This window comes from Trichomycterus rosablanca, chromosome 25 (assembly GCF_030014385.1).
Source record: "Trichomycterus rosablanca isolate fTriRos1 chromosome 25, fTriRos1.hap1, whole genome shotgun sequence".
NCBI classification, from domain to species: Eukaryota; Metazoa; Chordata; class Actinopteri; order Siluriformes; family Trichomycteridae; genus Trichomycterus; species Trichomycterus rosablanca.
The window spans coordinates 6,791,786-6,809,370 of NC_086012.1; the positions used below are offsets into that span (position 1 = coordinate 6,791,786).

At 40.9% G+C, this 17,585-nt stretch overlaps 1 protein-coding gene across 1 annotated transcript; it reads left to right on the forward strand.

Annotated features, from left to right (window-relative positions):
* The first annotated feature begins 3,686 nt into the window (after window positions 1-3,686).
* scg2b (secretogranin II b) lies at window positions 3,687-13,179 on the forward strand. Its single transcript, XM_062987561.1, has 3 exons — window positions 3,687-3,776; window positions 8,611-9,416; window positions 11,965-13,179. The coding sequence occupies exons 2-3, from the start codon at window positions 8,621-8,623 to the stop codon at window positions 12,843-12,845; spliced, it is 1,677 nt and encodes a 558-aa protein (XP_062843631.1). The 5' UTR covers window positions 3,687-3,776; window positions 8,611-8,620; the 3' UTR covers window positions 12,846-13,179.
* The last annotated feature ends 4,406 nt before the right edge of the window (window positions 13,180-17,585 follow it).

Sequence of the window (17,585 nt, forward strand, 5' to 3'; positions counted from 1 at the left end):
TGCATTTCAAACCTGCAACACATTCCAAAAAAAGTTGGGAGATTAAATCATTTACCACTTTATAATGTTGCTTTTCACCACACTTAAAAGACGTTTTTGCACCAAGGAGACCAAGTGATTTAGTGTTTCAGGTTTTATTGTGTCTCATTCTTCCTGCAAACACGTCTTAAGATGTGCAACAGTACGGGGTCGTCGTTGTCACATTTTTCGTTTCAAAATTCCCCACACATTCTCTATTGGGGACAGGTCAGGACTGCAGGCAGGCCAGTCCAGTACCCGTACCCTCTTCTTCCACAGCCATGCCTTTGTAATGTGTGCAGCATGTGGTTTTGCATCGTCTTGTTGAGAAATGCATGAACGTCCCTGGAAAAGATGACGTCTTGAAGGCAGCACATGTTGCTCTAAGATCTCAATGTATTTTTCTGCATTAATGCTGCCATCACAGAAGTGTAAATGACCTTTTCCAAGGGCACTGACACAGCCCCATACCATGACAGACCCTGGCTTGAGCACATGGTGTCCATTGTTTCCAAAAAAGATCTGGAATGCTGATTCATCTGACCACAATACACGTTTCCACTGTGTGATGGTCCATCCTAGACGCCTCCGAGCCCAGAGAAGTCGACACCGCTTCTGGACATGGTTAACATGAGGCTTCTTTTTTGCACAGTAAAGTTTTAAGTAGCATTTGTGCATGTAACTCTGTATTGTAGTGCTTGACAAAGGTTTGCCAAAGTAATCCCTCACCCATGTGGTTATATCAGCTATTGTTGAGTGGCGGTTCTTGATGCAGTGCCGTCTGAGGGATCAAAGATCACGGCCATTCAGCTTAAGCTTGCACCCTTGGCCTTTACACACTGAATTTCCTTTGGATTACTTGAATGATTTAATGATTAGAGGGAGAAATATGCAAATCCCTTCCAATCTTTGAGGATAGAGACAGTCTGAACATCTCTTGTTAGACACAATTTGTTTACCTAAACCACATTTTGGCACTATCACAATGATTTATCACTGGATACTTGGAGGTAAGCCCTGCCTATTAGGTTTGTTATCCTAATAAAAAGATCGTACCTTAACCCTTGTGTTCTGTTCACACTGACTTTACTGCCTTGTTCTTTGGAAATTAATGGATTTTCATGCTAATGTAAAGCTTAATTTAAGGCTTCATAAAGAATAACTGCCTGTAAAATGATGCTTCCCAAAATAGTACCACCTACGTACACTTTATGACGTCCATTACACTCGGAAGCATGCCCATTAACAATGCAGAGTGAGCCAGTCCAGAAATAAGAGACATTAACTATTAATGACAAACAGTAAAGAAAACCCCCCACTTACAGCTACAAACCCTACTGTAATATTTAAATCCTTAAAATTGTTTTTCCAACCAAGAGGATCCAGATTGATTTGGTGAAGGACAGTTCATTTTGTTCTTTGGCCTGGACAGCAGTTTGCACCCCGACTGTCTGTTTGATTCATGCTGAGATTCAATTGATTTCTGAAGATAGAGTGAGAGACCGGGCCATCAGTACAGCATTCATCAGTAGCTCTGTTCTCACTGTGGGTGAGGGATCTACCAACGTGACTCTCATCCTGTGTGTGTGTGTGTGTGTGTGGGTGTGTGTGTGTGTGTGTGAGAGAGTGAGTGAGTCATTGACAAAGTATTTAACTCCATGGCTCCCATGCATCAGAAAGAAAACAAAAAAACACGCTACGTAACAGATAATATGTAGACGACACTTTTCTCTTGTGTATCTAGGCATAACATTATGACCACTGACAAGTGAAGTGAATAACACCGATTATCTCTTCATCACGGCATCTTTTAGTGGGGGGGGGGATATATTAAGCAGCAAGTGAACATTTTATCCTCAAAGTTGATGTTAGAAGCAGGAAAAATGGCCAAATTGTGATGGCTAGACGACTGGATCGGAGCATCTCCAAAACTGCAGCTCGTGTGGGGTGTTCCCGATCTGCAGTGGTCAGTATCTATTAAAAGTGGTCCAAGAAAGGAAGAGTGGTAAACCGGCGACAGGGTTGTGGGCGGCCAAGGCTCATCGATGCACGTAGGGAGTGAAGGCTGACTCGTGTTGTCCGATCCAACAGACGAGCTACTGTAGCTCAAATTGCTGAAGAAGTTAATGCTGGTTCTGATAGAAAGGTGTCAGAATACACAGTGCATCACAGTTTGTTGTGTGTAGGGCTGCACAGTCGCAGATCAGTCAGGGTACCCATGCTAACCCCTGTCCACCTGTTCTGCTGGGAAACCTTGGGTCTTGCCATCCATGTGGATGTTACTTCGACACGTACCACCTACCTCTCAGCATTGCTGCACACCATGTACACCCTTTCATGGAGACGGTATTCCCTGATGGCAGGATAATGCGCCCTGCCACAAAGCACAAATGCTTCAGGAACAGTTTGAGGAGCACAACAACGAGTTTGAGGTGTTGACTTGGCCTTCAAATTCCCCAGATCTCAATGCAATCGAGCATCTGTGGGATGTTCTGGACAAACAAGTTTGATCCATGGAGGCCCCACGTCACAACGTACAGGAGTTAAAGGATCTGCTGCTAACATCTTGGTGCCAGATCGTGGAGGGTCCCCCCCCTGCCATCACCCCCCCCCCCTCCCCCGTCCCCGTAGTTACGCCACTGCCTTCATCATTGGTCATAGGACACTGCCCACGGGCGCTGTTGGCTGGACGTTTTTGGTTGGTGCACTATTCTCAGTCCAGCATTGACAATGTGGTGTTTAAAAACTCTGATCCACTCATACCAGCACAACACACACTAACACACCACCACCATAACAGTGTCACTGCAGTGCTGAGAATGATCCACCACCCAAATAATACCTGCTCTGTAGTGGTCCTGTGGGGGTCCTGACCATTGAAGAACAGCATGAAAGGAGGCTAACAAAGCATGCAGAGAAACAGATGGACTACAGTCAGTAATTGTAAAACTACAAAGTGCTCCTATATGGTAAGTGGAGCTGATAAAATAGACAGTGAGCTTGTTTTGCAGATTTGCACACTCGTGCGCCACTGCCTTCATCATTGGTCATATGAACGCTGCCCACGGGCGCTGTTGGCTGGACGTTTTTGGTTAGTGGACTATTCTCAGTCCAGCATTGACAATGTGTTTAAAAACTCTGATCCACTCATACCAGCACAACACACACTAACACACCACCACCATGTCAGTGTCACTGCAGTGCTAAGAATGATCCACCACCTAAATAATACCTGCTCTGTAGTGGTCCTAGGAGAGTCCTGACCATTGAAAGACAGCATGAAAGGAGGCTAACAAAGCATGCATTTAGAAACAGATGTAAGTAAGTGCTCCTATATGGTAAGTGGAGCTGATAAAATGGACAGTGAGCTTGTTTTGCAGATTTGCACACTCGTGCGTCATGTAAGCTATTTTCCTTCAGCTGCATTTTCTCGTCCCTAGCCAGTGAACAAAAATAGCCATCCATGTTCATGAATAAAGCAATAGAAAGAGAAGTTTTCTTTCCTATCTGTAGGTTGGATCGGGCTGGGCTGGGCTGGTCTGGGTTGGGCTGAGCTGAATGAGATCCATGGTGAGCTCTGGTTGGGGGTTTGCGTGTGCGCAATGACGCAGGTAGTCAGGTGTTGGCTGATATAGCGGAGGAGGGAGCTGTCCGTGCTGAAACCGAACGGTCGCACACTGAAGACAAACACCGGGGAAATGTTATTCTGGCTCCCAGCTGTCTTCTGAGCTGCTGTTCATTCTTCTTCCAGGCATAAGGTAAGATTTAGGGATCAGATCTTTCTCTCTCAATACGATCTGTGACTAAATATACCAGGAATATAAGCAAATAATTGAAAACACACTGTTATGATTGAACTGTCTAAGCTGTGATATTACACGTGCGACATCATACATGCTTTATAACCGTCTTGTCTTTTTTGTTCAATCATATAGTCTGCGATTGTCCGATTAAAGCAGAAATGACGGAAAATAATCGGTTCATCGAACAGAAATACGGGTTACCTTGACAACACCGGAGTGACTCATCCCCTAGGCAACAGCATGCGGTCGTTATAAAGATGTTATGTTTTATTTACAGACCGAATCCAGGATGCTCAGGATCCAGGTTGATTTGATTAAATCTTAAGTCGAATAAAAATAATCGACTTAATCGAATCAAACGAACCGAGCCACAAGTAAGGGTTACCTTGACAACCCGGGGTGACTCATCCTCCAGGATACAATCAGTTTAATTATGTTATATTCTGGCAAACATAAATCTACTAAATCCGGCTCAGGATTAAAGGTTTATTTCATTTTATAGTCTTTGATAGTCAAAGGTCACAAGAGATTATCAGTCTAATCTAATGAAAAAAAAAGGAAGCCACAAGTAGAGGTTCCCTTGACAACATGGATGTGACTCAGTTCTTATAGGGATTCAAACAGAAGGCTTTTGCTCAAGATCAAGGTTTGTGATGTGTTATGTGTTTTAAATGGCTAATTAAATCATAATACACATAAACTGAACTCTCATAAAATTAAAATATGAGATGGTGTAACTGGGATACTGCCCCATCATTTTTATTATTTTTTTTATAATTTGTATGTATTTGTTATATTTAAGCAACTGGTGTATTTCCATAACAAATCAAGATCTGAGTCCCTTGTCCCCTTCCCCCATGCGATTTCCCTCCCCTGCACTTGCTGTAGTTACGCCACTGAATTGATGCTTTACCTTAATAACCCTGGACTGATTCATATAGATATAGTGAATACAGCTTCAATTGTATTAAATAAACATGTTTGAATATTAAGATGTAATATGTATTTTCCACATCTTATAAGAATTACTTCTTGTTTCCCCCCTAATTATTGCATTTATATTGCCATACTTTTAGTGATGGACAAAGTGATGAACTTATAAAGTCAATGAAGTTATTTAGGGTACAAGTTGCTCTACATAAAATGCAGATTAGCTACACTAAACATTTCCTTGTAATAAATGTTGTTGTTACAATACAAGCCTTCCAGCAGAAGTAGCTAAACATAAGGTACATTGAAAGTTGGTGTTATTTCTCTTACAAATTACTTAAAATAAAAAAACAGTTGTATAATATTAATATGATAAATATTATTATTGTTATTATTATTAGTAGTAGTAATGTATAAAAATGTAAACATCATTATAGTAGAACATTTAGAAATTCAGAAATTGATGTACTGCACCTTTTCTTGACGCTGGGTGTCACCCTCACCTTCTTTTATACCTATATATCAATAGGAATCATTGTATTAGGAATCGACTCTAACATGACTCTGACATTACAATAACTAATTGCATAATTCTTGGAACCGATTCCTAAAGATTTGATTCCTTAAACATGCGAATAACACGATGGTATTTTTATGGTATTTGATAGTCAAAGGTCAAAAGAGATTATCAGTCTAATCTAATGAAAAAGGAAGCCACAAGTAGAGGTTCCCTTGACAACATGGATGTGACTCAGTTCTTATAGGGATTCAAACATGTTATGTTCTCAAACAGAAGGCTTTTTCTCAAGATCAAGGTTTATAATCGTGTTATATGTTTTGTCTGATTAAATCATAATATACAGAAAATAAACTCTCATAAGAGATGGAATAACTGGGATTCTAAATATAAATGTAAATAAATAATGTCCCCTTATTTTATTAATGTAAATGTAATGATGTATTTATGTTATTTTTTAAGCAACTGGTGTATTTCCATAACAAGATCTAAATCAACATCTGAGTCCTGTCCCAAGTCATTGTATCAGGAATCGACTCAGATATGACTCTTAGTTACTAATACTTACAATTTTCAAATGCACAGTTCTTGGAACCGACTCCTAAACATTTGATTCGTTAAACATATTAAGTGGGAATAACACGATGTTGACGATTGTTGAAAGATATAATGATGAATATTACTATTATTGTTATTAGTATTGATACTTGTAGTGATAATAATCGTTTTCCTCTGTTTTTCTACTTTCATACAACTAAAAACTATATTTACTACAAAAGATTTAAAAAATAATAAAAAATATGTAAAACATCATTATATTTGAACACAGAAATTCAGAAATTGATGTACTGCACCTTTTCTTGACGCTGGGTGTCACCTTCACCTTCTAGTATACCTATATATCAATAGGAATCATTGTATTAGGAATCGACTCAGATATGACTCTAGTTACTAATACTTACCATTTTCAAATGAACCGACTCCTAAACATTTGATTCCCTAAACATGCGAATAACACGATGTTGACGATTGTTGAAAGATATAATGATGACTATTATTATTATTGTTATTATTATTATTATTATTGATACTAGCAGTAAAAATAATCGTTTCCCTCTGTTTTCTACTACATACAACGTATTAAGAATCGACTCAGATATGATTCTAGTCTAATACTTAGTTTTTAAATGCAGTTCTTGGAACCGACTCCTAAACATTTGATTCCCTAAACATGCGAATAACACGATGTTGACGATTGTTGAAAGATATAATGATGCATATTATTATTATTGTTATTATTATTGATACTAATAGTAATAATAATCGTTTCCCTCTGTTTTCTACTACATACAATTGAAAACTATATTTGCTACAAAAGATTTGTAAAACATCATTATAGTAGAACACTCAGAAATTGATGTACTGCACCTACTGTATATATCAATAGGAATCATTGTATTAGGAATCGACTCAGACATGACCCTAGTTACTAATACTTACAGTTTTTAAATGCACACTTCTTGGAACCGACTCCTAAACATTTAATTCCTTAAACATAGTAAGTGGGAATAACACGATGTTGACAATTAAAGTTAATAAAATACGTATGGAAATGGCATCTAGGCTGCCTTAGATATTTTAACTTTATGTTATTTATAAGACTAAGTATATTTGTTATGAAGTTATTTAAAACACTAGTAAATAAAGTGGTAAATAAATTAAATACCTTTTTAATCGTCACATGAGCTTTGCTAAACATTTCATTTCACTGCGATTGGATCTATGTATTATAATGCTCATATTTATTCCAATTGTTTGTGGTCGTTTAAAGCAAAAAATTAAAGACCATATTCAGTATAGGCTAATTGAATTACAGAAGATACAAGTAAAAGAGGTGGATGGGAGGTAGAGGGGAATTTAGTCAAATTGATACTACCAAATACCCATAAGCCTACCCCATAAGTATATTAACCATCATGTAGGCCTACTAAAAATTATTAATGTTAATGTTAACCGTCATTAATGAACCGAATCAGCTATCGTGGGAGGAATCAACTACAAATTTGATGTCAATTCTTAATTATTAATTAATGTATGAAATATAGGAAAATAGGAATATAGGAATATTCTTAAACTGACTACGAGACTTTGATTCACTTTGACAGAGATTGGCAACTTTATGAGTAAAAAACAAACACACAGTTATGTAAGGTCATGGTTTTCTGGACTTTTCCATACAATTATTATTGAATTTTAGCTCTTAGCACTGCAATTTGTGTATCTAACATGTTCTGTACCATTTACAACAGAGTCTGCGCCCATTTGCTTAAGTAATTTGAGTTAATGCCAAGGTAGAGACTGCAGGGGAGGAATTTTAATGAGGGAGGTTTAGATTAACAGGCTCAGTCTGGCATTTCTTTTAACAAAGGGATGTTTCAGATTTGACTCTTATAACAACATATAATGGGGTTTTTTTACCCCTTTTTTTCTCCGAATTTCCCCCCCAATTTTCTCCCCTAGTCGTATCCAATTACCCTGATTGTGTTACGCTTCACCTCCACCAATACGGCCCTCTACTGCTGACTGAGGAGCTTCGCAACTGACACACGCCCCCTCCGACACGTTATCAGTACCGACTGCATCTTTTCACCTGCACGAGGCGAGGTTCATATGCTGATCATCCTTGTGCACGGAGAGTCACACCCTTATCAGCGTTATTCCCCAACTCTGCGCAGGCGCCATCAATCAGCCAGCAGAGGTCATAATTGCACCAGTTACGAGGAACCCTGGTCCCAGCTCGTCAATGGGCGCAAGGCACACAGTAACACCCTGGACGGGGTGCCAGTCCATCGCAGGGCAGACACACATACACACACACCCATTCACCTATAGGGCAATTCAGTGTCTCCAATTAACCTGTCTGCATGTTTTTGGACTGTGGGAGGAAACCGGAGCTCCCGGAGGAAACCCACGCAGACACGGGGAGAACATGCAAACTCCACACAGAAAGGACCCGGACCGCCCCGCCTGGGGATTGAACCCAGGACCCTCTTGCTGTGAGGCGACAGTGCTACCCACCGAGCCACCATGCCACCCAGTAAAAACACAATAAAACTGAATTATTAAAACAATATAAAACCTGATTGATGCAGATGGTTTGTTCAAAATGTATCCTGCATCCATCCAATGTTTTTTGTTAGCAGTAAATACTCAGGTAGAGTAAGAGGCTCTTGGTGGTATCTTTATAATGGCAAGGTTAAAAGGCCAGAGGCTTGGTGCAAGTCTCTTGAGATTGCATATTTAATTAAAATACTATATTCTTTATTGTGTCATGTTTTTCAGTTTGGGCAACATGAAATTTGGCAAACCCTCCACGGTTTTTCTGCTGGCTTGTCTGCACTTCATAGCCGTGCATGGCGCGTCCGTCACCCCGCACCAGCGGCAGTGGGGCATCAATCAGGAAGAGTTTAAGCCCAGCTCGGACATGATCAAAGCCCTGGAGTACATCGAGAGCCTAAAACAGCGCACCGACGACTCGGAGAGTCCCACTGGAGACTACGACAAGGTGGACAAATTCCGCTTACTAGTGCAGCTCGCGTCTCTCCGGGACGAGGACTCCCCGGGGCGCGGGGACGCTGCAAGCTGGCCAGACAATAAAGCCACCGAGTGGGTACAAGCTCTGCTCAGGATGCTGGACGACAGTCCCGATGGTGCACCGAATCCTGAAAACGAGCGCCACTCGCACAAGAACAGGCGGCCCGAGACCGGACCCCAGAGCCCCCCGGTGAACGTGGTGAGGCCTCACAAGAAATACCCTCTCATGTTTGAAGACGAGGAAAACGTCCGCGGCAACAAGAGAGCCACTGAGGACCTGGACGAGCAGTACACACCGCAGAGCCTGGCCAACATGCGCTCCATATTCGAAGAGCTCGGAAAGCTGAATCAGAAGAGAGACGAGGATGAGGATGATGAGTACAAGACTCGAAGCCCGGCGTATGAAGACGTAGCCGGAGGAGAAGACTGGATGCCTTTGGAAGAGCAAGTGGAGACGGAGGAGATGGTCCAGAACAGCCGGGAATTTGAGAGAGGACTGGAAGACAGCAACGAGGAGCAAGACATGGAAAGACGAGCAACAGATCCCAGGAGTGGTCAGTACCAGAGTATTTAATTTGTTCCTAATGATTAAATTACAATGGAAATCAAAGGTTCACATAGACTAAGATACATGTTATTTATCTCCCCCCTCCCCCCCTTCTTTAAGACATCTAATTTATGGTCTGCCATGCAGTTCAAAGCAGCCGGACCATGGGTGACACCATCAAGTGTCAATTAAGCTTCACATAGTTAGACGAATTTCTGCTCAGCAGTAATAGAAAGATTGGGTTTGCCGCTCAGGTGGCGCAGCGGTAAAAACACACACTGTTCACCAGAGCTGAGATCTCGAATACATCATATCGAATCTCGGCTCTGCCTGCCGGCTGAGGCTGAGCGGCCACATGACCAACAATCGGCCTGTCGTTCAGATAGGGGCGGGATTAAGCCGGATGGGGACTCTCTCTCAGACTAGTGCGATTACGACCTCTGCTGGCTGGTTGGTGGCGTCTGCACGGAGATGGGAAAGGAGTGCTATAGAGGGTGTGGCTCTCCGTACACAGCGCTGTACTGCACTGCACTCGTCAAGTGTAGGTGATAAGATGTTTGATTGCTGTGCACGTGTCGGAGTGGGCGTGGAGCAGCCTCGTCCTCCCCAATCAGGAGCAGGGACCCGCATTAGTGAGAGGATGATTTACGGGCAGAAATTGGAAGCGCTAAAGTGGGAGATCAAGGGGGGAGAAAAAAAGATTGGGTTTTCTTCTTGACCTTGGCAAGAGACCACTGTTCCATGTACTTTTTATTGGGGTTTCGTCTCGACCTTAGCAAGAGACCACTGTACTGTTTACTGGGGACATTCAAACAAATCATATCATGTGTGGTCACTATGTTTAAGTACCTTTCTGATGTTAAAGATTTGTTTAGTTTATCAACACAAATATTACCAAAAATTAGTGGAGTGATGCTCTATGTTGTGTTAATGTTGTACTGAATTGTTTGTTTGTTTATTAGGATTTTAACGTCACGTTTTACACTTACTGGTTACATTCATGACAGGAACGGTAGTTACTCATTACACAAGATTCATCAGTTCACAAGTTTATTGAAATTGAACACGGTCATGGACAATTTTGTATCTCCAATTCACTTCACTTGCATGTCTTTGGACTGTGGGAGGAAACCGAAGCACCCGGAGGAAATCCACACGGACACGGGGAGAACATGCAAACTCCACACAGAAAGGACCCAGACCTAGCCCCACCTGGGGATCGAACCCAGGACCTTCTTGCTGTGAGGCGACAGTGCCACCCACTTAGCCACCGTGCCGCCCCTGTACTGAATTTAATCTAATAAATGCAACACCTTTTTGTGTACCAATCACATCGAGGACACAGGAGCTGGGCCAATAGTCTTGGGTGAATGTCCTTCTGCATTTAACATCTTATTCGTTAAAATTCAGGCCGCAGACTCATCAACGAAAACAGCTGCAGTGTTAACAGGAATCCACACAACAGCTGTTTTAAGAACATGTTTAACAAGAATTTACATAATGAAATACAAATGCTTTAAAATGGATTGTATTTTGCAAGTATAATGCATTTAAAACACAATGCATAATGCATTTAACATTAATGCTGATGTGCTACTTTCTTACATCAAGTAAATAAGAGTGGATTCACTAAATTTTTGGTTGGTGTAGCCCTAATGTTAAATAAGCAGCTTCATAAAATTTTAACCCATTATCTACAGTATTTTGCTTAAAGATTTATTTTTTAAACTAATTATAAAATATATAAAAGTTGATACAAGATCATTTATGGAGTTTTTCCCTAATGTACTGTATAATGGCAGGTCATGTATTAATTATTACCCCCAAAAAACACAAAGGTTAAAGAGAAGCCCCGAATTTAGTTCACTTTCTTAGTGCAAGTTGGGCGGGAATCGATTCTCTAAATCAATACTTTAAGAAGTGAGCCGACTCCAAAGATTTGGCTCTTCGATTCTTTGATTCAGGCATCGAGAAACGGCTTAAAAGTCGACTCGTAAAGTCATTTTTGCACCAAGTGAACTAATATTTCACATTATTACCACAGAAAATGTTGTAAAAAACGATGTAGACTTTGTAAAAACAAACAAACAAATAATAAACTAGTAAAAATCTAGTAAAACGATTTCTATAGCATGCTAACTAAGTTAGCATAGGTTTAGCCACCTGTTCACTATAATGGAAATCCACAATATAAATAAATATTAACTAATAAATTAATATAATATGCAAATAAGCTTTTAACTGTAATATTTATTTCATTTTTTATAAACTACTTTATCCTGGACAGAGTTGTGACAGTATATAAAAGTATAAATGTGTTACATTTTGATGCAAATTATTGTATTCCTTCTAACTTTAGGAATTGGCTTTGTACGTTTACTACGGTAATTTTTATATTCACACATTCAAACCTAGCTTGTTACTCACTTATCAGGTAAACGTTTTTCCAAAAGAGGAAGCTATTGGTGCTGTGTTGATACTAAATGTCATTGTTACATAGATTATTACACTTTTACTTAATTAAGAAATGTGTGTGCTTGGGCTTTCTTCGACAGATCCAGATGACGACACCAAATTTGAGGATTACGTCTTGTTAAAGGTGATGGAAATGACAGACCAGGCGCAAAAGCGAGACCTCATGGACGCACAGAGCGGAAGAAGAAAACTGCTAAACCGACCTAGTCTGATCGACCCACGCGCGATCAAACAGCTTCTCTCGGCTGTTTCCATGAAGCTCCAAATCCCACCTGAAGATCTGGTCGGAATGCTGTTCATGGAGGAGACGCGCAAACAGCAACGTCTACCTGATGTGCAGCCTGTCAGAAAACCAAACCCCCCACGCTACAGAAGCCGCCTTGTCAAATACTACAACGGGCGCCAACCTGAAGTCACAGTGAGCAACATCCCTGCTGACGTCAAGACTGAAGACATCCTAAAAGTGCTCGGTCTGAATAATCTAGCCACCAAGAACAACAATTATTTCCTTAAGCCAAGTCCTTATAAATCGTCCTTGGGTAGATATTTCTTGCCAAGTCCAAGACATGGCACTTACTCCATGTCGGAGCTAAGCAGAGCACCAAGCAAGCGGAAGGACGATTACGATGATGCTGTAGGTGAAGACGAAGTGGCTACCTTCCTTGCTGCCAAACTTTTGACCGAGTACCCCGATACTGGCTCACCCGATCGCAAAAGAGCCGCAGACTTTACATTTCCGTACGAGGTTTACGAAGAGGCCATGAAAGATTACTTTGATCAGGTAGACACGGGCAAAAGCGCGCCCGCCAAAAGAGACACACAGGGTAAGCTGGAGGCCGAAGCGCAGCAAAAGACGCCAACTGAGATCACTATACCAGATCAGCAATCTGATCAACAAATCCCTGAGTCGGTAACTGAAGGCGAGAAAGAGCATCATACTAAACTGGTGGCTGGAATGTAGTGGTGACGATTCTTTTCACTTTCTCTCTTTCTGGAAATTGCCTCTATTCCCTCAGAATAACCAATGTCTTAAGTGCTTTAGTATGAAATTGTAAATGTACATAATATATAGGCTATTCTATATAAACGTGCTGCATTTTGTCAGTTCTGGGTTAGTAGCCTAGTGTTTTAAGTGTATTCTTGCAAAGTGAGTTAGTATGATGTGCCTCTGCATTGAGCACTACGAAGTTTCTGGTTTCATATAAGCTTTATCATTATCACTCATTTCTCAGTTATTTTGTACATGTTTGAAGTGTAAAATGATTCTATGATAAATAAAGCATTAACGTATTATTTTTCCTCTCGCTGTATTGTGATGATTTATTAACTCTACAAATTCTTTACCATGCATATGTTCATCTAAATACACTGCCTGGCCAAAAAAAAAGGTCACCACCTGGATTAACTAAGCAAATAGGTAAGAGCCTCCCATTGGATAATTACTGCATGGGTGATTATGTTTCAGCTGGCAACAAGTTATTTAACCCTAACTGATGCAGTAAGTAGCATCTCATTTGTTAAACAACCATGTCAGAAAGATCAAATTATTGGCATGCATCAAGCAGAGAAAACATTGGGGAAGGGTTAGGTGCACCGGGGCCCATGGCGGTGTCGGGGTGGGGTTGGTGTACCACGACATTAACTCACTGACTGTTGGGTCATTCTCAGCACTGCAGTGACACTGACATGGTGGTGGTGTGTTAGTGTGTGTTGTGCTGGTATGAGTGGATCAGGCACAGCAATGCCTAAATAATACCTATTCTGTAGTGGTCCTGGGAAAATCCTGGCCATTTAAGAACAGCATTATAGGGGGGAAACAAAGCATGCAGAGAAACAGATAGACTACAGTTAGTAATTGTAGAACTACAAAGTGCTTCGATATGGTAAGTGGAGCTGATAAAATTGTCAGTGATGGACAGACAATGTTATGGCTGATCAGTATATATATACGTTTATATATGTTTATTTTGTAGTCATTAATCATGCTTATAAATACATAATTTTTAAGTTTAGGCACAAGGCTAAATGACAAGCTGTGTGCAAATGTAAAATGGATAAATGCACTACAAGTATTTAGGATTACAGAAGCAAAAGTGGTTTAATACGTTTCCTCTTACAGAAGGTGACGCTGCTGCACTTGAACGCTGCACGGTTTGTGAATTGATGAATGGAGCGCGTCTGACGTCGACAATGACGTCATTGCAGCAATGCGTCATTTCAGCCTCGGGACAGTTCCTAAAAACAAACTCGCATCACCGTCAGGGTTGGGTAGCAACAAACCCACGCGGGTTCCGAGTCCGTATTTACAAAACAGATGTAAAATAGATATTAAAAATATAATTTATTCATAGTGCAGTTATAGTTTTACCCAGGTCAGGGTCGTAGGGTATCCTGCCCCACCCGTAGATACCAGGTGCAAAACAGAAACACAAATGGAAAGGGTGCCATTCTATCAGATCACTTTCTGACATATTTGCTCACTCCTTAATACACCTAAGAAAAATTTTAAATAACCAGTCCAGTTCACCTGCATGTTTTGAAAGCTGGGAGGAATTCAGGATATCCAGAAGAGAGCCATGCAGTCAGTGGGAGAACATACCAAACTCTAGACTTGTACAACATTCACTTAAGCTGAACTACCATAATAAACACCATTTAGATACTTTCCATCACTTTATGAATATTTTAATATCCTGGTCAGTCATGGGGGACATTTTAACCCTATTTATATGAGCAAATATATATTAAAGAAACATACACATTTTCGATATATACTACATATTAAGAGATTTATAATTATATAGTATAGATACATAAACACACAGCAATTTATATATCTACCCATACAGTGTATCACAAAAGTGAGTACACCCCTCACATTTCTGCAAATATTTTATTATATCTTTTCATGGGACAACACTATAGAAATAAAACTTGGATATAACTTAGAGTAGTCAGTGTACAACTTGTATAGCAGTGTAGATTTACTGTCTTCTGAAAATAACTCAACACACAGCCATTAATGTCTAAATGGCTGGCAACATAAGTGAGTACACCCCACAGTGAACATGTCCAAATTGTGCCCAAAGTGTCATTATTTTGTGTGACCACCATTATTATCCAGCACTGCCTTAACCCTCCTGGGCATGGAATTCACCAGAGCTGCACAGGTTGCTACTGGAATCCTCTTCCACTCCTCCATGATGACATCACGGAGCTGGTGGATGTTAGACACCTTGAACTCCTCCACCTTCCACTTGAGGATGCGCCACAGGTGCTCAATTGGGTTTAGTCCATCACCTTTACCTTCAGCTTCCTCAGCAAGGCAGTTGTCATCTTGGAGGTTGTGTTTGGGGTCGTTATCCTGTTGGAAAACTGCCATGAGGCCCAGTTTTCGAAGGGAGGGGATCATGCTCTGTTTCAGAATGTCACAGTACATGTTGGAATTCATGTTTCCCTCAATGAACTGCAGCTCCCCAGTGCCAGCAACACTCATGCAGCCCAAGACCATGATGCTACCACCACCATGCTTGACTGTAGGCAAGATACAGTTGTCTTGGTACTTCTCACCAGGGCGCCGCCACACATGCTGGACACCATCTGAGCCAAACAAGTTTATCTTGGTCTCGTCAGACCACAGGGCATTCCAGTAATCCATGTTCTTGGACTGCTTGTCTTCAGCAAACTGTTTGCGGGCTTTCTTGTGCGTCAGCTTCCTTCTGGGATGACGACCATGCAGACCGAGTTGATGCAGTGTGCGGCGTATGGTCTGAGCACTGACAGGCTGACCTCCCACGTCTTCAACCTCTGCAGCAATGCTGGCAGCACTCGTGTGTCTATTTTTTAAAGCCAACCTCTGGATATGACGCCGAACACGTGGACTCGACTTCTTTGGTCGATCCTGGCGAAGCCTGTTCCGAGTGGAACCTGTCCTGGAAAACCGCTGTATGACCTTGGCCACCATGCTGTAGCTCAGTTTCAGGGTGTTAGCAATCTTCTTATAGCCCAGGCCATCTTTGTGGAGAGCAACAATTCTATTTCTCACATCCTCAGAGAGTTCTTTGCCATGAGGTGCCATGTTGAATATCCAGTGGCCAGTATGAGAGAATTGTACCCAAAACACCAAATTTAACAGCCCTGCTCCCCATTTACACCTGGGACCTTGACACATGACACCAGGGAGGGACAACGACACATTTGGGCACAATTTGGACATGTTCACTGTGGGGTGTACTTACTTATGTTGCCAGCTATTTAGACATTAATGGCTGTGTGTTGAGTTATTTTCAGAAGACAGTAAATCTACACTGCTATACAAGCTGTACACTGACTACTCTAAGTTATATCCAAGTTTCATGTCTATAGTGTTGTCCCATGAAAAGATATAATGAAATATTTGCAGAAATGTGAGGGGTGTACTCACTTTTGTGATACACTGTATATGCTAATATAAATTAAGTTGAAAATCTTTCAAAAACTACACGAGAAAAGCCATGCAGGCAATGGGAGAACATACCAAACTCTATACAGATTGTACAACATTCACTTAAGCTGAACTACCAAATAAACACCATTTAGATACTTCCCACCACTTTACGAATATTTTACTGCTTTATCCTGGTCAGAGTCGTGGGGGGCATTTGAACCCTTTTTTATATGAGCAAAGAGAAGCCACCAGCTGTAGGTAGTTGGTCAATCGCTAACAAGGAATTAAAGACATTTGTATAATATATACATGAAGACACAGCAATTTATATACAGCATTTCCCCATATATGATTAAAAAATGAAGGGAACTTACACATCAGATCTTGATGCATGAAAGATTCCAAGGTTGAAAATCAAAAACTACCTGAGGAAGGCCATGCAGACAGTGGGAGAACATGCCAAACTTCATACAGACTTGTGTAACACTCATTTAAATTGAACTACCAGATAAACACCCCCACACACTTTATGAATCTTTTACTGCTTTATCCAGGTCAGAGTTGCTGGGGGGGTATTTTAACCCTTTTTATATGAGCAAAGAGAAGCCACCAGTTGTAGTTAGTTGGTCGATCACTAACAAGGAATTAAAGACATTTGTATAACCCCTCTCTCATATATACTGTATACATACTGTATATACATAAACACAGCAATTTATATATATCCCCAGATATGCTTAAAAATTGGATCTTGATAAATAAAAGATTAAAGTTGAAAATCTTTCAGAATCTACCAGAGAAAAGCCATGCTGGCAGTGGGAGAACATACCAAACTCTACAGACTTGTGCAACACCCACTTAAACTGAACTTCCAGATGAACACCATTTAGATACCTCCCACCACTTTATGAATATTTTACTGCTTTATCCTGGTCAGAGTAACAAGTAATTAAAGAGATTTGTACATTTCCATATACAGGGGTTGGAGAAAATAACTGAAACACCTGTCATTTTAGTGTGGGAGGTTTCAAGGCTAAATTGGACCAGTCTGGTGGCCAATCTTCATTAATTGCACATTGCACCAGTAAGAGCAGAGTGTGAAGGTTCAATTAGCAGGGTAAGAGCACAGTTTTGCTCAAAATATTGCAATGCACACAACATTATGGGTGACATACCAGAGTTCAAAAGAGGACAAATTGTTGGTGCACGTCTTGCTGGCGCATCTGTGACCAAGACAGCAAGTCTTTGTGATGTATCAAGAGCCACGGTATCCAG